This window comes from Hypanus sabinus, chromosome 8, assembly GCF_030144855.1.
Source record: "Hypanus sabinus isolate sHypSab1 chromosome 8, sHypSab1.hap1, whole genome shotgun sequence".
NCBI lineage: Eukaryota > Metazoa > Chordata > Chondrichthyes > Myliobatiformes > Dasyatidae > Hypanus > Hypanus sabinus.
This window is the reverse complement of record NC_082713.1, coordinates 12271269-12296649: the sequence shown is the minus strand read 5'-3', so window position 1 is coordinate 12296649 and position 25381 is coordinate 12271269. Positions and strand designations below refer to the sequence as shown.

Here is a 25381-nt window from a genome sequence, read left to right as displayed (position 1 = left end):
CTTTCCGCAGCAGGAAAAGTAAGTATTATTGAGGATGGGGTAGAGCGTGGGACTGATGTTGTTTATTGTTCTCAAAACTTCATATTGTGGCTGAATGTATCACAAAATGACACAACTGAGTGCCACAACAGCACAGCAGGTTACATGACTCTATTACAGCTCGGGTTATCCTGGATTTTGGTGTTCAATGCAGCACTGTTTTGAAGGAGTTTATATGTAGTCTCCATGAACCACAAGGGTTTCCTCTGGGTGCTCTAGTTCCCTCCCACAGTCCAAAGATGTACTGATTAGTAGGGTAATTGGTCATTGCAAATTTTCATGTGATTGTTGTTGCTCAGAGCTGTTAGGTCCTCGTCTACCACGTAGATAGTGTACATTCATAAAGTCCATAAAGTTTTTGTGATAAGGCCTTTCTTCCTCACAGACACCGCTGCTGCTTAGGTTGGGACCTGGCCGGATTTGAACTTAGGACCATCCACCTCAAAGTCCATTGCTGATGTCACTACGCCGCCTGCCAGACCTAATCCTGTGATTAGGCTAGGGTTAAACAGGTGGATAGCTGTGAAGTGTGGCTCATTTGGCAGGAAGGGCCAATTCTACACTGTACCTCCAAGTAAAATAAATAAAATGTGCCCATCAACACCTCTGTGAGAGCCACTGAGGTGGGAGGTGAGATAGGACCATTGAAGGGATTTGCCGAGAAGCATCTCAGTTGCACTCACTCAGTAGAGTTTATTGCAGCCGCAAACAACACTCGGCAGAGTCTATTTAAAAAAAGTCTCACAACTTTTAAACTAACAACAACATTGCATAAATGTGTAAAAATATTAGCAAAAGAACAGCCAACACTTCAGCACAACTTTGACTGAGTTTTGATTGGATCTGTAGCAGATTTTTCTCCAAAATGTGACTGGGTGCAACGTGAGGCAAAATCACTGTCAGCCACTGCTGCAGAAAATGCTATGGTGAAGAGAATCACTGCCTTAGTCTTCACAGAGTTGCGAGTCCAAGCTCTAATATTTGGTGTCCGGGAATAAAAAGTAGTCTACAGAAAATGGTGGACACAGCCCAGTTCATCACACGCAAAGCCCTCCTCACCATTCAGCACATCCATATAGACTGCTGCCACAGGAAAACAGCTCTCATCGTCAAAGATCCCACCATCCAGGCCATGCTCTATTCTCATTGCTACCATCCGGCAGGAGCCACAGGTCCCACACCACACGGTTCAGGAACAGTTATTACCCCTCAGCCATCAGACTCCTGAACAGACATAGATAACCTCTCTCACCTCAACACTGAACTGATTCCACAACCTACGGACTCACTTTCATGGACTCTTTGTACAGTCTTTCTTTATACATTGTTTTCATAAATTCCATTCTATTTCTTTATTTTCCTGTAAATGCCTGCAAGAAAATGTATCTCAGATTAGTACATGGTGACATATACATTCTTTCATAATAAATCTACTTTGCCTTTAAAACTGGGGACAAAACCCTCAAACAATATTCCAGGGCAGTGCATCGTGGAGGATTCGTTGTCTGAGATTTCATAGGAGTAAGTTTAACCTCTGTTGTAAACACAAAATACGTTGTGCTGCTATTTGACAGGTGTACTGGCCACTGAACACCCCTCAATCATGTGACCAAACCTGATTATTTGACGGTTATTACAGTGCCATTCGTGGGATCGTGTTGTGTTCATATTGGCAGCCGCCAGAGCAGATGATGGTGGAGTTAAATTGAGCACTTGATCTCCAAGTAAGCAAGTGGGGCGGGATGACAGCTTTCCCTGTGGCATAACGCTAATGCAGTGCCAGAGACCTGCGTCTGCACGGAGTTTGTACGTTCTCCCAATGACTGCATGGGTTTCCTCCAGGTGCTCTGGTTTTCTCCCACAGTCCAAAGGCTTACGGGTTAACAGGTCACATGGCTGTAATTGGCTGTAATCCCAGAAGGAACAGTTATCATGCTGCAGCTCGAAGTAACTTACCAAATGGGATTAAAATGGAGAGAACTTGATGGACAAAATAGGCTGAAGAACTCTGTGGTTGAACCTGGGTCTCTGGTGCTCTGGTGCTGCAGGGCAACTGTCCACAATCTGCCCTCAAAAAACTGGAAATCATGTACCAGCAGCTCAAAGACAGCTTCTACTCCACTGTTATAAAACTACTGAACAGTCCCCAATAAGGACTCTGACCTCACAACCGAGCTCATTGAAATCTTGCACCCCAATGTCTACCTGCACTGTACTTTCTCTGTAACTGTTACACTTTATTCTCCATTTTGTTATTCATTTATCTTGTACTAGCTCAATGCACTGCGTAGCGCTGTAGCGTAGTGGTTAGCACAACGCTTTACAGTACCAGCAACCCGGGTTCAATTCCCGCAGCTGCCTATGAGGAGTTTGTATGCTTTCCCCAAGGCCACGTTTTCCTCCCATAGTCCAAAGATAGATCAGTTGGTAGGTTAATTGGTCATTGTAAAATTGCCCCATGATTAGGCTAGGATTAAATCAGGGGATTGCTGGGGAGCACAGCTCGAAGGATCAAACGGGCCTGTTCCACGTTGTATCACAAAATATAAATAAATACTAAATTCATCAGTATGAACAGTACAGACAAGCTTTATACTGTACTTCAGTACATGTGACAATAATAAACCAATTTATTCAATTTTTAAATTTACTATTTAAATTTTATCTGCTCAGTTTTGTCATTACTGTTTGTGACAATTTTGAATATCCATACTGCTCGCATTATACTAACATCATGACTGCGAAGAATTCTATTAGCTGTAAGGGACTCTGGTTTAGTCAGAGACCCATCTATCTACCATGCAGTACCAGTAGAAATGTCTAAACACCAATCAACTATTCATCACCTTTGGCAACAACATAAAAAATAAATATGTGAGGTTTTATTGCTAAATTATTGTTGGTTTGTTTTGAACCAATTAACAACAGTCATGTACCAATAAATCTTCTTGTAATGAATGTCTAAAATAATGATAAGTTATTGAATTCAAAACCCCATTGCCATTTACAGAACAGACGACAAGAAAGAAAAGGACTGTTAGAATGAATACAGCATAGAAGGAGAGCAGTGGACTCAGTCCAATGCATCACAGGCACATCCATCATCAAAGATCCTCCCCAAAAGGACCATGCCATCTTCTCACAGCTGCAACTGGGCAGGAGGCATGAAGTCCCACACCACCAGGTTCGAGAACAGCTATTTCCCTCTAACCATTCAGTTCCTGAACCAACCTGCAGAACACCAATCACAACAGTTTAGCAACACTCTGACCACTTTGAACTAAAATGGATATTTCTCTATGTGCCATATTCCTTGTAAAATAGTACATAATTTATGTTTTTGTCTTGTGACTGCTGCTTACGTGATGCTCTGCGCCTGTGATGCTGCAGCAAATAAGTTTTTCATTGTGTCTGTGCATACTTATACCTGTGCATATGACAATTAACTCAATTTTGACTTAGATTCTGAGAAACAGCACTATATCTTATCATAATGCAGGAGAAGCAGATATGAATCCCTGTCACGTCAACTCCAACAATTCAAAGTACCAGACTGGAAGCAACATCTCACCAAGCTATGGAATGGTTCTCTAGTACAGTAAGAATTGACTGTTCACCTTGCTTTCTAACTTATTATGACTTTGTGCCTTATTGTTTGACTGCACTGCACCTTCTCTGTGACTGCAAACACTTGATTCTGCATTCCATTATTGTTTTATCTCGTAAAACCGCAATGCGCTATTTTAATGATTTGATCTGCATGAATGGCATACAGGACAAGATTTTCACAGTACATGTGACAATAACAAACCAAATTACCAAAGGTTTCTGGGGCTATCTTTACTGGCTGCTAGTAAAGCAAGGAGAAAAGCCAGGACTTAACGACGGACAGTGATTCCTCGGTCAAAAGATCATTCAAATAACATGAACCACGAGATTCAGCACCATTTAGTTCAAAGTTTATTATCAGAGTACATATATGTTGTCATATACAACCCTGAGATTCATTTTCCTGTGGACATACTCAGCAAATCTATAGAGTAGCAACTATTACAGCATCAATGAAAGGTCAACTGGAATGCAGAAGACACCAATCTGTGAAAAATGCAAATGTAAGTAAATAGAAATAAATAACGAGAGCATAAGATAATGAGACAAAGAGCCCTTGAAAGTGAGTCCGCTGGTTGTGCCAACATTTCAATGATGGGGCAAGTGGTTGAATGCAGTTATCACCTTTTATTCAAGATCCTGATTGTTGAGGGGTAGGAGCTGTTTTAGAACCTGGTAGTGAGGCCTGAGGCTCCTGGACCTTCTACCACATGGCTAGAAACAGTGGATTTACCACCAGGTCTCATGGAGTGTAGATTCATAGAGTCACACAACACAGAAACAAGCCACTTGGCCTATCTGGTTAATGCTGACCAAGATGTCCCATTTGCCAGCATTTGGTCCATAACCTTCAATCCACCTATTCACCTGTCCAACTGTCTTTTAGAAGTTATTGCATCTGCCTCAACTTTTTCCTTCGATATGCCACATAGATACCACCATTTGTCTCAAAAGGTTTCCCCTTGAGTTCCCCTTAAATCTCTCCCTCTCACCATAAAGCAATGCCCTCTGTTCCTTGCTGCTCCATCTCTGAGGGGAAAACTGAATGTACTGTCTATGCCGAACAAGACTTTGGTGGATCCAGATAACTGAAGCATTTCGAGGAAGCACATATATGCTCTGTAACACGTTTCTCATTGCTAATTAATACGAGATTATTTACCATCTCTCGTGTTAATCCACATCATTTTACCCAAGTGGGACTTTCAATTGCAAAGCTAACACCAATGAATTAGAAGACATATTCATGAATTTTCATTTTAGACTGGGTTTTTACTGAATGCAACTGGATTTGAAAACATTATAGCAACCTTTTGGTGATATCTCTCCCTTCCCCCTCCTCTATTTTTCAATTCCATATACTGGCTCGACTCTTATTCCTTCTCTTCTCCTTCACCAGCCTATCACATCCGTCTGGGTCCTCTCCTCCTTCCCTTGATCCCATAATCCACAATCCTCTCCCATCAGATTCCTTCTTCTTCAGGACTTTACTGTGTCCAACTTTCAGCTCCCAGTTTCTATCTTCATTTCCTCTGCCCAAACCTCCTAGCTCCCCATCCACCTGGCTTCACCTATAAACGCCTAGCTTGTACTCCTTCCCCCATCTTCCCATTTTGTCTTCTTCCCTTTTCCTTTCCAGTCCTAATGAAGGCCTTGGCCTGAAACATTGACCCTTTTGCTCCTTACCATAGAGTTCCTCCAGCTCTTTATGTGTGCTGCTCTGTATTTTCAGTATTTACTGAATATCTTGTGCTTATTACAGCAGACAATTTGACAGGGAGAGCTGATTTATCTCTGCCCATTTCTTCACCTGCACAGTGTGGTCCATCTGTAAAATTTGTGCTGACAATTTTTGATAGTTCCCCAACTGCAATCATCAGGAAGTTTCAAAAAAGTTGAACAAAGTGCACACATTGAGACAGAGCCTCAGAGTAGCCCGTTATAGTGCCAGATGTGGGTGCTTACCTGCCTAGGCGCCTGTGGACAGACCTTACACTGAAGCTTGGGTCAAAGAGTATGAGCGTCTCACTGTCAGAGAAACTGTTTTGCTGATGAGATGTGAAACAGAGACTTGCCTTGCCCTCTCAGAAGGGCAAAAATAAATTTCCTCACCATTGTTGAAGACGTGCAGGGGATTTACTTTTCACTCATTCAGTGACACAAAAAAAAATGACAGATCATTGGACGATTATCTTCCCATTTGTGGGAGAACACAGAGTACAAATTAACAAGTTGTATTTCTTACACTCCCACGGTGCCAACACTTCACAAGTGCTAGATTGGCTGTAAAGTGTGTTGGGACATCTTGAAAAATGTTACAGAATTTCACATATTTTCATTTTCTTTCAATATGCTTCCAATTCATTGCTGCTTGGAGCCTAACAGTTGGCTGCAATGTTTGATTATTAAAAGCTCCTTCTGGGTAAAGGAGAATGAGAGGTGATTTGACCAAAGTGTACAAGATGATGAGAGGCATAGATCGAGTGGACAGCCAGAGCCTTTTTCCCAGAGTGGAAATGGCTCATATGTGAGAGCATAATTTTGATTTGATTGGAGGAAAACTTAAGGGGGATTTTAGAGGTGTTTTTTTTTACACAGAGTGGTGGGTGCATGGAACACCCAGCAGAGGGTGGTGGCAGAGGCAAATATGATAGAAACCTGTAGATAACCACATGGATAATAGAAAGATGGAGAGTAGGTTATAAGGCTGGCACAACCTTGTGGGCTGAAGGGCCTGTACTGTGCTGTAGTGTTCTATGTTCCATGTTCTAGATACGCAAAAAAAATCCTAAAAATGCAAGTGACAAAATAAAGGGTTGAACATGCTCAGATGTGTTGGCTGTTCCAATATTGTTGCCTGTGGCTTTGGCTCAGAGGTTGGAAAACAATCAGTGGAAAAAAAAGAACTTGCCTTTCACAACTTAAGCACTTCCCCAAGTGCATGAAAACAAAAAAAAAGGATTGGTATTTCAAACCCTTGAGTCTGTTTAACCATCCAACAGATCACAGTAAATCCTCTCACTCAGATCCATTCTCCTGCCCACTCCCCATGTCCCTGTTGTCACAAAACCCATCCAACAACATGAAATATGCCCAGTGACAGAACAGCCAAAATTCTCTCAGTTAAAGAATTGTGAAGAATCACAGCCCTTATCTCATTCTAAAATGGATTTTTTTCTTTAACTGAGTTTAAATCTCCTGAAGCACATACAGCCTGACTCAAAAATTGCTTCTACCCTTTTGTTATAACACTATTTAATCGTTCCCTAGTACTATAACTTAGACACTTAAGGGGAATGTGAGGGGAAATTTCTTCACCTAGAGTGTGGTGACAGTGTGCAATGAGCTGCCAGCACAAGTGGTGCATGCAAGCTCGATTCCAACGTTTAAGAGAAGTTTGGAGAGGTAAATAGAGGATAGGGTTATGGAGGGCTTTGGTCCTGGAGCAGGTTGATGGGAGTAGGCAGTTAAAATGGTTCAGTACAGACTAAGTGGGCCAAGGGGCTTGTTTCTGTGCTGTACTTTTCTATGACTCTTGACCTCACAACCCACCTCGTTAAGATCTTGCACCTTATTGTCTACCTGCACTGCATTTTCTCTATAGCTGGTGTACTTTATTCTTCATTCTGTATAAGACTGGTTGGACACATTTTACCATGCACAAAGCCACTCTGTTTAACCCTCATAGAAACAGATGTTTTAAAGTGGCTGCCTCTTATTCTGCAGTATACAGTGTGTAGCAGAAGCTGGTACCACTTTAAGAGCTGTCTAATGCAGTCAACTGCCGTTTAGTGCAGAATTTGGCAGGAAGTCTGTCGTCGTGAGGAAAGCCAAAGCAGGGACGGCTGCTCTGCTCAGCTGATGTTGTAAATGCTGTGCTTTGGTTGAAGTGCTCCTCCAAGAGGACCACAACCTCGTCATGGTTTAGAGGTATGTGTGCCTCAATGACCCGGAGAGCTGTGTTGGCTGTAGTCAGGGTACAGGACAGACTAAGAGTGGTCCACCAGTCCTCCAGGTTTGGGGTTCAGCTCAGGGCTAACAACCTGACTGTAAGGCAAAACTGTTATGGAAACAGCAACGAAGAATCCTTCTAGAGCTGAGTATGAAGGTATTCCTGAGGGACCACTTGGGACTTGGATGAATAACAGTAGTGAAAACTGAGAGGAAGCTACTGACAAGATAAAGAAACACTGAACACTGCCAGATAGAGGACTTTCATTGCTGTCCTAAAATGCCAGTGGGGTATTGGGCAGTCAAATGCTGACCATCCTACAGTATCTAGTGATTGATACAGGTCCTCCTCTGGCACCCCACTTTAACCCACAAATCAACATACTGAAACAACTTTGCAACAAATCCTTCATCATTTACATATTACATTATGCCTCCACCACAGGGGCTCCTAAGCTTTTTTTACACTATGGACCCCAGGTTGGAGACTCCTGCTCTACCACCATTTCCAGCAAAGCATTCCACACACACAGAAGATGGCATACTTCTGACATTCCCCCTGTACTCCTCAAATCACCTTAAAATTATGCCACCTTGTATTCGCCATTTCAGCCCTGGGAAGAAGTCTCTGGCTATCAACTCCATTTATACCTCTTATCATCTTATACACCTCTCTCAATCAGGATCAGAACTGCTGGAGAACAGTGCGGAAAGAACAGGTGCTGTTTTCTCCCTGTAGGGATTAGTTTTTAGTTCCAAGTGCTCCTGCCACATTTTGTCACCCTGCAACCATATCCTTCAATCTCTTTGAATTATTGAGGACAGCGTGTGTACAAATGTCTCTCTCCAGCAGACTTCATCATGATCATTCTGACTCCAGTATTTCTACTATGTTTTAATGTTTCTTAATTGTACATATGATTTTTTTTTTTGTGTTCCATCGCTGAGCAGCAGTGAACCATCTGATTGGCCTATCAGAGTTTTCTTTCGGAACTAGTTGACTTGATCAGCATTTCTGATCTGGCTATTGTTCACAATTGCACTTAAAAAGATAAAAAATAAATCATTTTTATTGCCAGCATGTGAAATATACCAGTATTGGTTGGGCTGAGTTGTTCTCCAATCTTGGCAATTTTGCAAGTAAATTGCCAAAATCAGAGAGCAACTCAACCCTGCTTGCAACCACACAATAACAAAATTGATTATGGCTTTGTTGACTTCTCATTCTCCTCAACTCCAAAGAGGAAAGCTCTAGTTTTAAAATTATTATTACGATTAAAATCATTATTTGAATAATTCTCATTTTGTCAAGTATCCAAAGCTACATGTAGCACTTCTCTATTGTCGCAACAGAAGCCCATGAAATAACAGAAAACCCTGTATAAGGCCAACACTCTTCCTGGAGTCAATACATTATATTAATTGTGCTCAGTTTAAGTGGGGCAGAAGTTTGGCTTCTACTGCGAGTGCTGAACATGCAAAGAAATAATGTTCACATAATGAACCCTGTTCTAAAATATCATACCATGAGAATAATTGAAGTAATCTCAGACACAGAGTGGGATGTGCACAGATTGCCACACTGTATATCCAGTGCAAGTAGCAGACCCAAGTATCTGTGAAGTAATTTCTATTTTTTTTAGTTTGCCATGTGTATTGAGGCGTATAGATGAGAGACAGAAACTGAGAGATGAAAATGAGGGGCTGAGCTGCTCAATGCCTGTTCTAACAATCCTCTGTTATGTGCGAAAGAGCAAGAGTTATAGAAGAAGCAATCGTTCGACAATTCTAACCTGGGATACTATTAGGCTCTGAGCTTTCAAGCAAGCTCCAGAGATTCAAATCAGTTTTGGGTCCATTAAGCACAACTCCACACTTGGAAGCATTGTAATCCTTCAGTGCATCTGTTTCTGATGTAGCATGATTGATTTTTGACATCAAACAGGTTTCCATGCATGACAACACACAACCAAGTCCTTAAAACATCAAGGCAGAATATACTGATTGAAAAGGAAGCACAAGATGGAACCCGTTATTTTTCTAGACTTGAAAAGATCGATGTGTCCACCTACCTCGCCTGGCTGAGGTATCGTCAGCTTTGGTAACTTGCACTTGTTGCTTGCTGTGCTGGGCTTGGCGTCCAGGAGGCTGCCAAACGCCTGACTGCTGAAAGCGTCCTCAATTTCCATTAGCGGCTTCAGCTCAGGAGACTCCATGGGGGCTTGCTCCTGCCCATCCATTGGCCTGACATAGGCCGTAGGCTTTTGCTGTAGAACACTGGACTTGGAGTGAAGTCCCGGAGGGAAGTTCTGGGTGGAGAGAGCACTACTGCCAGGGATCAGGGACGTGGATGGCACAGGGGATCCACAAGAATAAGAACCAGAGTCACTGTCAATGGGAGACTTCATGTGGCAGCCATCTTTGTACGAATGGTCTCCAGCAGTTGACTTGGAGTGGCTGTGCCTTTTGGAGCGTGAGGTGTTGCTGGGACTGGATGACTGCAATTTCATACCATCATCCAGGCTGGCCTGCAGCTCACTCTGACCGCTGTGCAGATCGCTGTACCTGTCTTGGACTTGCTCATGTGTGCCGGAGTGCTTCTCCCTGACCTGCTGAGCAGTGGGCTGGCTGTTGGACTGCCCCCCATGCCCACTGGCTGAACCATGTCCGCTCCGGGACCACTCCACCCGCGACTTCTTACTTGGGTGCCCATGTAGCAGCGAGGAACTCAGCGACAGGCAAGAGGAGGGAGGAGGCATGCAGGCAGAAGAGTGATTGCTGCTTTGGTGGGAGGGCGCCATTTTGGCTCTGGGCTCATTGAAGAAGGTCTGCTCCATTTTGTCCACGGGCGTCTGTGGGATCAACGACTTGGGAATGCCCACGAGGTGGCTCTGGTTGGAGCGGTTCGTTAACAGGTCCTTCATTTCATCGTAGTTCCCTAATGTGTTCTGCACCCGGCTGGACAGGGCATCGCCTTTGCTGGTCTGAAAGATATCAGATGGCATACAAAACTGGACAATAATTATTTTAAAAGCACAAAGGCAAATCCTTGCATTACAGTAAATCCTGTTTCAGCTATTCTGAACAGGAATCATTTGTACATTACATAATCAAATGGAGTCATAGAACAGCACAGCATAAAAACAAGCCCTTTGACCCATCTAGTCCATGCCAAACTATTACCCTGCCTAGTCCCATCAACCTGCATCTTGACCATAGCATTCCAAACTGTCCATATCCAAGTACCTATCCATATTTCTTTCAAATGTTGAAATCGAACCCACTTCGCCACTTCTGCTGGCAGCTCGTTCCACACACTCACCACCCTCTGACAGAAGAAGTTCCCCCTCATGTTCCCCTTAAACATTTTACCTTTCACCCTTAAACCATGACCTCTAGTTCTAGTCAAAAGAGTTTGATGAAAGTTCTTAAAATATCAGATAAAAATTAATAAACCTGACTGCAAAGCACTGAACTCAATGGGCCAGGCAGCATCTACGGAGGGAAATGGACAGTCAACATTTCAGGTTGAGATTCTTCATCAGGACTAGAAAGATGGAGTGGATAAGAGCTGCAGGGTGAGGGGCAAATCTAGGTGGGGGGAGGGAGAGGGTAGGTAAGGGCAGGAGAGTTCGACTGAGGTGAGAAGCTGGGAGGGAATGGCGGAAGCAACAAAGGGCTAAGGGAGATGGAATCGAACAGGAGAGGACAGTGGACCATGAAATAAAGGGAAGGAGGTGAAGAGGGAAACAAGAGGGAGAAAAAGTGTGTGTGAGGGGCAGAATGACAGGGGAGGGGAGGGGAGGGTTAACAGAAGGGATGATAGTGTTGATAGGACAAGGGATAGAAAGATGGCTGGGTGGGGAAATAGAGAAGACTGATGAACAGAAGTTAGAAAACTTGAGGTTTATGTCTGTTTAAATCTGATTAGATGTTAGAATGAGTCTGGCCTAGTGAATCAACTGGACCAGCAATGGGAATATGGAACATAGAACATTACAGCACAGTACAGGCCCCTTGACTCACAATGTTGTGCCGACCCTCAAAACCTATACTAAATTCAATCTAACCCTTCCCTCCCACATAGCTCTCCATTTTCCTATCATCCATGTGCCTACCAGAGTCTCCTAAATGTTTCTAATGTATCTATCTTTACCACCACCTCTGGCAGAGCGTTCCACACATTCACCACTCTCTGTGTGAAAAAAACATACCTCTGACATTCCCCCTATCCTTTCCTCCAATCACCTTAAAATGCTGCTCTGGGGAAAAAAGTCTCTGGCTGTGCACTTGATCAATGCCTTTTATTATCTTGTTAACCACTATCAAATCACCTCCCATCCTCCTTCACTCCAAGAATTAAGGCCCCAGCCTGCTCCAACCTATCCCTATTAAGAAAGGGGAGGACTTGATTTCCACCCATTCAGCTGTCAGCTAGTTACTAATTCTCCAGAGTGAAGATAGTGGCCAAAAGAAATAAACTCTTTCACAAAGCATCACATAGGACAGAGTTCCTGACACTATGGATGGGCAGTCAGTGAAGCCTAGCTAAGATAAAGAGATAAGATTAAAGGGTTAATTTAGGATTGGCAAACTCTCTGAAACAGATGTATGCGAGGTTGCCGCCCCAGATCCACCAAGTCACTAATAATGCCAGAATATGTCAACTTAATCCTTGGAAGGTCATTCATTTAATCCTCTGGACAGTTGCCAAAGGCACAATTTCCTTTGAAGAGTGTGTGTGCTAAAAGACAGCAGAACACAACACCCTTTGAAAAAGCCTTTGATTTTTTTTCTCTCTCTACTTCTTTTAAGTATGGGAAAAGTACATGAAGCACAAGGAGTTTGGAGGCAAAACATTAGACTCTCGGCTATATAAATTGTATCAGTCATTAAGAAACAACTTAAAACGAATGTGTAAATGTGTATAGATCAACTCTGGGACATGTGATATTCCTGTCATACTGCAATCAATAAGATGCCGCTTCTGCTCTTTCCTCCTTCTTCTTCATCCAGAGCTCAGAAGATATTTGCTGCAAATAGCCCTGATGCATTCTGCAAAGAGTGTGGCAATACCATCACTTAAACACTTACACACAACATTTTGGAGAAACTCAGTAGGTCAGGCAGAATCTATGGAAGTGAATAAACAGTCAAGGTTTTGGGCCAAGACCTTTCCCCAGCATTGGACAGGAAGGGGAAGACACAACAATACAAAGGTGGGGGGGGGGGAGGAAAGGAGTTTAGGAGGGTGGCAACATCTCAGATATGGCTAAGGGGGAGGACTAGGTCAAATGTTGAAATAATAAATAAGGAACTGCAGATCATTCAGCAGTTAAGCACATTCCTGTCAACAGGTAAGATATCACGGTCTATACATGCTATACATACACCATGGATGCTTTGAAGAATTGGGGATTTCACTGAAACTTATCAAATATTGAAAGGCTGAGATAAAGTGGACGTTGAGAAGATGTTTCCAATAATGAGGGCATCTTGGACCAGAGGACACAGCCACTCTTTAGAACAGAGTGGGTGAATCTATGGAATTCATTGCCACAGACAGCTATGGAGGTGAAGTCAATGGGTATATTTAAAGCGGAGGTTGATTGGTTCTTCATTGGTGAAAGTGTCAAAGATTATGAGGAGAAGGCAGGAGAATGGGATTGAAAAGGATAATAAATCAGGCATGCTGGAATAGCAGAACAGATGTGATGGGCCAAATGGCCTAATTTGCATTTATCTCTTATGGAATTAAGTATAAAATGTTAACCACCTTACTGAAAACAAACAGGGTTACCAAAAGGGAAGGAACAATTATCATTATTCTTATTAATATTAATAAGTTACCCTCAGGTTTAGAAGGGAGGTGCAAACTCAACTCTGAACTGATTCCAAACCCGACAGACTCACTTTCAAGGACTCTGTGCTGTAGTGTTCTATGGCTCAACAACTCACGTTCTCAATATTATTTATTTTTTTTATTTTCATGATTCATCCTTTTAAACATTGGCTGCCTGTCACTCTTTGTTTATGGGTAGCTTTTCACAAATTCTCTTGTATTTCTTCATTTTCCTGTAAATACCTGCAGAAAACAAATCTCAAGGTAACATATATGACATTCAAGGTTCAAAGTAAATTTATTATCGAAATTTAATGTGTATATGTCATCTTATACCACATGAGGTTCACTTTCTTGCAGGTATTCATAGCAGAACAAAGAAATTATAGACTAAGTGAAAAACTACACGCAAACATATACGTACTTTGACAATAAAATTGGAATTGGAAGCAGGTGGGAAAAATATGCTGGTTCATTGCAAGAGAACTTATGTACAAGGTTTAGTTCCTGGGTGATATTGAGAAGCCTGTCTCAGAGCGACTGTATAAATTTGAATATCGACTGGTCCCATATTAATTTTTACTTTTCTATCCTAAACTTTCTTTCCAATGTTCCCCTGCTCTTTCTCCCATCCATTCCATTTGACCGACAAAGGCATAGATTTAGCAAGCAAAATATTACTCAATTTCGGATATTGATCAATGCCAGGATTCATCAGTAGTTCTTGAGGTAACAATATGGGGAGGGCACGCAGCTTAATTTTTACACCCAGCTTGTAGCTCATTCTCTCATCAATAAATGATTACTCATTTAATTTATTCAGCACAACACTGTGGGCTGTAGGGTCTGTTCCTGTGTTGTACTGTTCTACGTTCTAATCAGTTGTTGCCTCCTTTAAAACAATCTTTTAACCTCTGTGAAAGCTCAGAAGAATATAAACTCAATAGTCACTTTAATGCAAATATCTAATCAGCCAATCATATGGTAGCAACTCAGTACATAAAAGCATGCAGACATGGTCAAGAGGTTCAGTTGTTGTTCAGACCAAACATCAGAATGGGGAAGAAATATGACCTAAGTGATCTTGATTGTGGAATAATTGTAGTGTCAGACGGGGGGTGGGGGGGAGTTTGAGTACCTCAGAAAATGCTGATCTCCTGGGGTTTTAATGCACAGCAGTCTCCAGAGTTTACAGAGAATGGTGCAAAAAACAAAAAAAAACATCCAGTGAATAGCAGTTCAGTGGACAAGAGATACCTTGTTAATGAGAGACGTCAGAGGAGAATGGCCAGACGTTCTCAACCTGATATGAAGGCGACAGAACTCAAATACCATGTATTACTACAGTAGTGTGCACAAAGCATTTCTGAAAGTGCAACACATCGAACCTTAAAGTGGATGGACCAAAACAGCAGAAGACCACGCTATACATCCTCCTTGGAATGTGTGGATTTTCTCCAGATGCTCTGGTTTCCTCCCACAGCCCAAAGACTTACCAGGTGGTTTCACTGGTCATTACAAATCTATGGAGTGAAATAGACAGTCAACATTTCAAGCTGAGACTCTTCATCAGGACTGGAAAGGATAATAAGATGGGGTGGATAAGAGCTGGTAGGTGAAGAGAAGATCTAGGTGGGGGAGGGGAAGAGGGTGATAGGAGGTAAGGCCAGGAGAGTGGGATTGAAGTGGGAAGCTGAGAGGTGAAAAGTGGAAGTGACAAGGGAAAGCCGAGAAAGATTGAATCATGGTGGAAAGGACAATGGACCATGGGATAAAGGGAAGGAAGTGGAGAGGGAACCTTCGGGAAAAATTGGCCCGATAATTGGGTTAGGTTTAAATTGGGGTTGTCAGCGATTGCTAGGTGGCACGCTCAAAGGGCTGGAAGGACCTACTCTGTGCTGTATCTCTAAATGAGTAAATATCTCAATGCACTTACAGAGAGAATGATCTGCCTGCAAACTAAAGCTAGTCAGTGTATCTCGGAACTTGGGACAATGATAAACCAACACCAATACCCACATTTAGAGATAATCACTGCATGCAGATTAATTAATGGTGTGACACTGGGCGTATCAGAGTTTTAAGATTCAATCACTGAGGTTTTTCAGTTCTAAAGGTGCAAACAAGCTAAAGTAATGCAGAGTCAACCACCTCTAGAAATGATACCACAGTTCAGCTGAAATACCGCGTTTGCATCAGGCTACCTTGTAAGGTTCACTGAACAGATTAAAACTTGAGGCAAACAGATCTTCATCTTGATGGACTTCCTGGCTCCGTCTTTCCCATTCCTTCCTTCTCAGCGCATTCCGATCTTGCTCGTAGTGGCTGCAATAGACATGAGGGGAGAGGACATTTAAAGGCAGGAACCCTCACCGGTGGTTAACCGGAGAGCCGGCAGCACCCCTGTACCGATAACGTATCAATCTTCACCTCCAGCAAGCCAGGCCCCGAGGACCCTCACAACGCAGCACGACTCAACTCGAGAGAGGGAGGGAGGGCAAACAGGGAAGAGGGGAGGGGAGTCGGAAAGGGGCGAGGCTTTGAGCCGGTTCAAACCATGTCGGAAAACATGAAAACAAAAGAGGTGGCAGGTTCCAACTTGCAGGGGCAATCCTCGGGAGGCATGTGGCAGGGGACACTTCTGTGCGATCAGCCTGCGTTGATTTGTTATGAGTCTCTGGCTGCACTCGTTGGCAGTTAATTAGTGTACAAATTTGAGATGACAATTTAAATAGTAGATTGCACACTCTGATGTTATCTGCAGTAAGAGAAAAGGCCCAACATCTGCCACCTTCTGCGCAGCTTGAATAACCAATATATCTGACACAAAGGTGAAATGCTCCAGCTAAAGTTGAGAAATCAAAGCAAATTTATTATCAAAGTACTTATAAGCCACCATATACAACCCTGAGATTCATTTTCTTGTGGGCATTCACAGTAAATATAAAGGAACAACAGAATCAATGGAAAACTGCAGATAACAAAGACGGACAACCAGTGTGTAAATGAAGTCAAATTGCACAAATACAAAGAGAAGTAAATAAAATAATAATAGTTAGTAACAAATATTGCAAACATAAGTTGCAGAGTCTTTGAGGATGAATTCACAAGCTGTAGAATCAGGGGAGTGGCACAGCAGCATAGTGGTTAGCATGATGCTTCACAGTACGGGGGACCCGGGTTCGATTCCGCCACTGCCTGGAAGGAGTTGTATGTTCTCCCCGAGGCCGCGTAGTTTGCTTGGGCTGCTCCAGTTTCCTCCCACAGTCCAAAGATGTACCGGTTGCTCGGTTAATCGGTGACTGTAAATTGTCTAATTAGACTAGGCGGCGCAGCTTGAAGGGATAGAAGAGCCTAATCTGCGCTGTATCTCAAGAAATCAATAAATAAATCAGTGTTGGAAAAGGTGTTCTAACCAATTTTCTGGCGTTGTGAATTGATTTACAGAAGCTCTCACACGATGAGGTGTAAGAAAGAATGAACCACACTGCTCCAAGGATTAAATACTACAGCAGTCCCTCTTTCAACATTAAAATGTTAATTATTAATTTGAAACAGCAGCTAATTAAACTTGTGGTTGATCATTTATCCTCTTTGTTCTATGAGATGCTGTAATGTTTACACTGGTGTAAGCATGTTAACTGTAATCAGCCGTTCAGAGTTATCAAAGGGAATGTGTTTCTGTTTGCATCCCTGCATCTATTTGCCCTTCTCACTACAAACTGTAAGCAACGGTTTGATCTTATTTATTTATTTAGAGATTCAGCAAACAGACTATTCCAACCCACCTATTTAACCCTAGCCTAATCACAGAACAATTTACAATGACCAATTCATCTACTAACTGCTATGTCTTTGGAATGAGGGAGGAAACCGGAGCCCCCAGAGGAAATCCACGTGCACTCAAAAAGGAATGGACAAACTTGCTCAGAAAGGACACTAGAATTGAACTCTGAACTCCGACACCCTGAGTGTTGCACTAACCACTACACTGCTGTAGCTCCCCTGCTGAAACAATAATATTATTAACCCACTTTGCCATTAAGGCACTAACCAGGCACCAAATTTCAAGAAGCTTGCCAATCGCAAATTAACCCTTGATTTGGGATGCTAAACTTCACTGAATGCCCATCTACTGTGTCAGGAGCTGTGCCTTGTATGACACTTAGTTTAAAAAGTGTCTTTGGTCACTACCTCTATTCTGGGGGATTGGAGTTAAGCCTATGCCAGACTGCATAGAGATGAAGTCCTCCTCTTCCCTCATGAGGATAGGTTAAGTGAGCTAGAGTTTTTCTCTTTGGAGCAAAGGAGGATGAGAGGCAACTTGATAGAGGTGTACAAGGTAACAGGAATAGAATGAGTGAAAAGCCAGTGACTTTTTCCCAAGGGCAGAAATGGCTAATATAGGGGGACATAGGTTTAAAGTGATTGGATGAAAGTATAGTTTGGAGGTTAAATTCCTTACACAGCAAGTGATAAGTATCTGGAGCACCCTGCCAAAGATCAAAGTTCTTATTACCCTGAGATTCATTTTCTTGCAGGCATTCACCATAGAACAAGGAAATGCAATAGAATCAATGAAAAACTACACTCAAAGGAAGATTGCTAGACAACCAATATGCAAAACAAGCCAAACTGATCAAATAAAAAACAAATAATAATTAATAAATAAATAGTAAATAAATAATACTGAGAATACAAGTTACAGTCCTTGAAAGGGAGCCAATGGGTTATTGTAGCCTTTCATTTATTTTATTATAGATTTATTGTATACCCACAAGAAACTGAATCTCAGACTTGCCCTCTTCTCATCGCTATCATCAAGGAGGAGATATGGGAGCCTAAAGAAATTATCTCAACATTTTAGTAACAGCTTCTTCCCTTTACCATCAGATTTCTGCTTACCATTAGCCCTGTATTTTTCTAAGCTCTATGTACCTATCCAAAAGTTTCTTAAAAGACCCTATTGTATCCGCCTCCACCACCGTTGCCAGCAGCCCATTCCATGCACTCACCACTCTCTGCGTAAAAAACCTACCCCTGACATCTCCTCTGTACCTACTCCCCAGCACCTTAAACCTGTGTCCTCTTGTGGCAACCATTTCAGTCCCACCATAGAAAATATCAAGGGCTTTCAACCTTCGATAAGATTTGCCCTGAAGATATTCTCCTTGTGTGTAATTTGTCATGGGGTATTCGCTCATTCATTATGTGCCGTGTCATACGATGTGGGCACTCACAGTATTTCCATGACCATGATTGTTCTTACAAACTTTTCTGCAGGAGTGATTTGCCGTTTCCTTCTTCTGGGGAGTGTTTTTACAAGACAGGTAGCCCCTACTATTATCAATACTCTTCAGTAGTGTCAATAGTCACATAACTAGGACTTGTGATGTGCACCAGCTGCTCAAGATGACCATCCACCAAATGCTCCCAATGCTTCACTTGACCCTGATCACTGGGAGGGGTGATGGGGGGGGCTAAGCAGGTGCTACACCTTGCCCAAGGGTGATCTGCATGCTAGTGGAGGAAAGGAGCACTTTACACCTCCTTTGGTAAAGACATATCTCCACCCCACCAAGGGGCACTTACCCCTTCAAATTAAATAAGCTATTGATTTACAATACTGAGAGTGAAGATGTGCTATTCATTGAGGTCCAGATATTCCAACCTTCTCCCCCTGCACTTGTAAAAAGAGTCCTAAAAATTGACTGTTTAATCCTCTCCCTGACCTACTGAATTTTCCTCCAGTGGTTCTGTGTTACTCGGGATTTCCAGCATTTAGCAAATTTCTGCAGCAAATTTCTGAGGATGTTCTGTAGACAGCATTGTAACTGGTTGTATCACTCTCTGGTATGGAGGAGCCAGTGCTTTTAAAAGCTGCCAAGTTTTGTAAGCTCAGCCAGCTTTATCATGGGCCCTAGCCTCCCCACCATCAGGGAAATCTTCAAAAGATGATGCAAAAAAAAGATTAAGAACTCCTCCACCACCAAAGGCATGCCCTCTTCTCATCGCTATCATCAGGGAGGAGATATGGGAGCTCAAAGACATAAACTCAACATTTTAGGAACAACTTCTTCCCTTTGCCATCAGATTTCTGAAAGATCCTTGCCACAACTCCATCTTTTGGTTCTCTTCTTGCATTACTTTTTTTATATTTTATCTATATTTCTTATTTTGGCTGCTCCAAGTTCCATGTCTGAGGGCTCCACGATATTTACCCGGTACTACACTGAACTAAGGCCATGGCCGTGTCCTGTTCCGGCTGCTCTTGGCTTCATGACTATGGACCTGCTTTTGTTCTGAATACAGAGAAACACAGAAAACCTACAGCACAATACAGACCCTTCGGCCCACAAAGTTGTGCCGAACATCTCCCTACCATAGAAATTACTAGGCTTACCCATAGCCCTGTATTTTCCTAAGCTCCATGTACCTATCCAAAAGTCTCTTAAAAGACCCTATCGTATCCGCCTCCACCACCGTTGCCAGCAGCCTATTCCATGCACTCACCACTCTCTGAGTAAAAAACTTACCCCTGACATCTTCTCTGTACCTACTCCCCAGCACCTTAAACCTGTGTCCTCTTGTGGCAACCACTTCAGCCCTGGGAAAAAGCCTCTGACTATCCACATGATCAATGCCTCTCATCATCTTATAGACCTCTATCAGGTCACCTCTCGTCCTTCATCGATCCAAGGAGAAAAGGCCGAGTTAACTCAACTCAAATAGTTCCATACTATTTGCTTAACTTTGCACAATTTGCTGATTTTTCCTCTCTCTGCACATTGGGTGCTTGACGGTCTCATTTTTTAAATGGACTCTTTTGGGTTTCTTTGTTTTGTGGCTGCTGGTAAGGAGACAAATCTCAAGACTGTATAATGTGTATATACTATGGTAATAAATGTACTTTGAATTTTGAACCTTATTGTTATTTATAATAATTTTTGTATGTATTGTTACCACAATTTTCATGACATTTGTCAGTGACAATACACCCAATTCTGGTTCTGATCTGCAGAATTACCTGTGTTTACAATAGAACAATGTTAAAACAGAGGTTGATAGATTCTTGATTTGTCAGGGAATGAGATATATGGGAAGAAGGCAGGAGACTGGGTCTGAGAAGGAAAATGGATCAAGCATGATGAAATCGTGCAGCAGACTCAATGGGCCAAATGGCCTAATTCTGCTCCTATCTTTTATGTGTAATACATTGGAAACAGAAAGAAGCAAAAAATACTCTTCACGAGGAAATCTGCAAATGCTGGATATTCAAGCAATACACTGGTGGAACGCAGAAGGCCAGGCAGCATTTATAGGAAGAAGCACTGTCGATGTTTCGGGCTGAGACCCTTTGTCAGGACTAACTGAAAGGAAAGTTTGTTAGTCCTGACAAAGGGTCTCAGCCCGAAATGTCGACAGTTTTCATCCTATAGATGCTGCCTGGCCTGCTGCATTCTACCAAAAAATACTCTTGGCTGACTAAATGCAAATAAGTACATCACATATTCCCATGATGTTCTTCTGTCCACTATTGTAACATGAACAATAGCTCCTTTATTTTGAATGGGTTAACACCCAGCTACAATGGCCTGCAAGGAAAATGCTCTTGGAGTTTAGGTAATTTTAACAATTGGATCTTCTAAGAAAAGTAGTCCGCTCATTTGGGATATTTCCTAAATTAGTGAAACCTGATTTAAAGCAACAACAAGCCTGCATTGCAATAATTAGTAAATATTATTGTTGAGGATTAGATTGGGCATGTAACAGAGTCAAGTGCTTGATACTGGTGCATTCATTAATTTGGCACTTTTCTGATGTGTTGCTGTCTTTGTGATTTACCCAGTTTGACTAGTTTGAAATATATATTTTAAAATATATTTGTTGCTTGATTAATGTTTCCTTCTAGTAATGAGCACATAAGCATATGTTTGCTTTTTAATTAACTGTAAATTGGCAGCTAAAGCGAGAAATACTAGAATTAAAACAATCCGGCATTAAATTCTAATCTTTACTCCAGTTAAATCTCAGTCTCCATGGTGTCACACTGTGTTTGATATTATTTCTGAGCATATGCAATGGTTGTCCAGCGTGGTGCTTTCCAAAGAGAACCTTTCACCTAACTTAGCAGAGACGGGAAAAAAGAGTAAGGAGGCTGCTGTGATCCGGATTGATCTTCCGTCATCTCGGGGTGCGCCAAAGCACTTTACAGTCACCAAGTTACTTCTTAAGCACAATCACTGGTGTAGTTAGGAAATTCAACAGCCCATTTGCAGATTTTTTTCAATCAGATTGTCAAATAAACAATGGTGAAAATACTCACTAAAACAGTGCCTTGGGGTCTTTCACATCCACTTGGCACAGCAGATGGTAACATGGTATAGCAACTCATCAGAAGGTAACATGTTAGTTTAAGTGTGCAATTGTTTTTAAGTCTGCTCTACTATGTTAACATTAATCTATTTGTAATAATTTCAATTATTTTGATACTTTTGCAGGTCACCATTGTTGTGTCAGTGCAGCCAAGATCAAAGATGAAATCGAGTTTAGCAACATACGCATAAGTATGTGTCTGCACAGACAATGTAAAATTTACTTCATCATTCTATGTTCTATATTGCAGATATATTACATAGAGGTCATATCCATAAATAAGTGCAGGCACATGGTAATGACTTATATGTGGAGCTTGGTTGGCATGGACGGGTTGGGCCGAAGGGCCTGTTTCGATGTTGTTTGACTCCACTCAGAACCATTTAATGATGTGGTTCTGGACCATGGAGGCAACACTGTAGCATAGCCTGTGCAGTTGCTTTACAGCGCCAAATGTCACCAATCCGGGTTCAATTCATGCCAATATCAGTAAGGAGATGGTACATTTTCCCCAATACCGCATGGGTTTCCATCCCACCATCCAAAGATGTGCATTTTAGGGTTAGTGAGTTATGCGCATGCTTTGTTGGTGCCCAAAATGTGATGACACGCGGGCTGCCCCCAGCACAATTCTCCGACTGTGTTGCTTGTTGACTCAAAGTGGCACATTTCACCGGATGTTTCGATGTACATGTAACAATTAACTGTAATCTTTTCTTTAAAATCCTCAAGAAAACCACAACTTTCTTGTAGTTTGGAGGCTTTCATGACCCAGAGAGTTCTTTGCTTAGAGTCAGGGCGTTATGCTTTGGCTCTTGATTACGTCATCCATGTCAAACAGGTCAAAGAGTAGAGGACAAACTAAGAGTGGTCCAACGGTCCTCCAGGCTTGCAGGTTCAGCCCAGGGCTGGCAACCCTGACTGGTAATACAAAATTGTTACAGGAACAACAATGAAGAATCCTTGTACATCTGAGTGTGATAGTACTCCTGAGTCTTCACCAGGGATTTGCTGTAACAGTAGTAAAAACTGAGATGATGAAGGAACCCTTGAACACCACCAGAGATGAATGACCTTCAATGCTGCCCTAAATGCCAGTGGTGTAACAGGCCGTAAACTTCTTTAACATCTCTATGTTCTTTGTAGAACTCAGGGGTCAAAATTTCCCTTCAGCTTCACTGAATATTTCTGATTATATAATGTAGCACGATTCTGATTAGCTGGCATACCCAGTCATGCCAAGTCAAGTCAAGTTTATTGTCATTTCGACCATAAACTGCTGGTACAGTACATAGTAAAGATAAAACAATGTTCCTCCAGGACCCTGGTGCTACCTGAAACAACACAGAACTACACTAGACTATCTGAGACAACACAAGGCTACACTGGACTATGTAAAACAACATAAAAACTGCACGAGACTACAGACCTGCACGGGACTACATAAAATGCACAAAACAGTAATAAACAAGACAACAGGCACAGTAGAGGACAAATTAAAAAATAATAATAAATGATGTAGATGTCAGTCTAGACTCTGGGTATTGAGGAGTCCGACGGTTTGGGGGAAGAAACTGTTGCACAGTCTGGTCGTGAGAGCCCAAATGCTTCCGTACCTTTTGCCAGATGGCAAGAGGGAGAAGAGTTTGTATGAGCGGTGTGTGGGGTCCTTCACAATGCTGTTAGCTTTGCGTGTGCAGCGTGTGGTGTAAATGTCTGCAATAGCGGGAAGATAAACCCCGACGATCTTCTCAGCTGACCTCACTATCCGCTGCAGGGTCTTGCGATCCGAGATGGTGCAATTCCTGAACCAGGCAGTGATGCAGCTGCTCAGGATGCTCTCGATACAATCTCTGTAGGATGTGGTGAGGATGGGTGGGGGGGGGGTGGAGATGGCCTTTTCTCAGCCTTCGCAGAAAGTAGAGACGCTGCTGGGCTTTCTTGGCTATGGAGCTGGTGTTGAGGGCCCAGGTGAGATCCTTCTTCCTGATGAAGCAGTGAGAAGAGTGAACGTCATGGGTGGTGGAAGTCTCTGATAATGGATGCTGCTTTCCTGTAACAAAATTCCATGTAGATTAGTTCAATGGTGGGGAGAGCTTTACCTCTGATGGACTGAGCCATATACACAACTTTTTGTAGGATTTTTCATTCAAGAGCATTGGTGTTTCCACACCAGGCTAAAGATTTAAGATTGTTTTTTTTTTATCATTCTTCAGTACACAAGTGAAAGGGAGAATGAAATGAACACTGTGACTTGCTATTAGACCAGAATTTAATACACATTCATATTTAGAAGCTCATATAGCATCCTGAAGATACTATTGTGGTTAGATGTTGCCAGTACCCCAAGTATCGTACTAAATCACCTAAAGCGCAAAATATCATTTCAAGCTACCCCTTTCTAACCACAAGAAATCACAATTTCCCTCTGAATGATCTCACTGTATTTTCAATTTAATAAAGTGCTTTGAGTGTCAGAGAATAATTTAGTGGCCTTAAAGAAATCCAACTGGTTGGGATCAGAGACATTATCACAATGAAGCACCAATGAACACCTATCACCACCTTTTAGGAAATGTATGTGTCGCAGAAAAGCTTTGCAATAAGCCAAAATTATTTTAGTAAGGGTGAAAGACTAACGTAGCCAGAATTTGTCACAAATCCAATTGCACATAAAACTGAAAACATACAATCCGCAATACTTCAGTTATTAACAGCCCAAGCCCAAACACATTCCAGCAATTAATGTCACCAATATTAAATTCATTCTCACTGATTTGGACACTGACACACAAAGATTTCATTATGTATTTAGTGTGTTGCAATCCCGTTATTTCACCTAACACATCATCTTTCAAGGTATTATGGTCCAATTTTCACCAGCCATTTGGAGATGCCGCCTCAAAATACTCATTGAATTTCCATTAGCCTTTTGACTCCTACTGACCTACAACTCTCCAAACGACTTGCCACCAATATATTCCAGCTTGGCTTGCAAGTCTGTTTTCAAAAGGACATAAACATTCTCAAGACAAAGTAATTAACTTAGACTGATCAAGCATCTAAGTGATATTTAACAAAGTGTGCCTTCTGAAACGATAAAAATCTTGCTAATTTGGAACATTTTGTTTTGTTTTTGAAAACTTGGTTTGGACTGAGATTTTTCAAAGACATTTATAATGTAGTAGATCACCATGTAAGGGGACTACATTTGAAAGAGCCCACAGCACCACTTGTAGTCAACACACAATAGGATACTGCGTGTAATATGTTGAGATATAATAATGTGATACAAAAGTTCAGGTCACATATTAAGTGAATTTCCACTTTCTTAGATGCACCTCACACGCTTGCTTCTGCAAATATTTAATCAGCCAGTCATGTGGCAGCAACTCAATGCATAGAAGAATGCAGACACAGTTAAGAGTTTCAGTTGTTGTTCAGACCAAACATCAGATTGGGGAAGAAACGTGATCTAAGTGACTTTAACGATGAAATGATTGTCAGTGCCCTACAGGGTGGATTCAGTATCTCAAACACTGCTGATCTCCTGGCGATTTTCAC

The 25381-nt window shown here is 42.1% G+C and overlaps 1 protein-coding gene across 6 annotated transcripts in view; it reads right to left on the bottom strand.

Annotated features, from left to right (window-relative positions):
• Nucleotides 1-25381, bottom strand: part of aff2 (AF4/FMR2 family, member 2) — a 690205-nt gene that overhangs the window by 488610 nt on the left and 176214 nt on the right. For 4 of the 6 annotated variants that reach the window (XM_059976692.1, XM_059976694.1, XM_059976695.1 and 1 more), the window contains exons 2-3: nt 15646-15766; nt 9672-10610 (exon numbers count right to left, since the gene is read on the bottom strand). In XM_059976692.1, coding sequence (XP_059832675.1) covers nt 9672-10610; nt 15646-15766 — 1060 coding nt within the window. Of the gene's footprint in view, nt 1-9671; nt 10611-14829; nt 14971-15645; nt 15767-25381 lie in introns of those variants that run through there. The other 2 variants (XM_059976693.1, XM_059976698.1) reach the window with 2 other exon arrangements.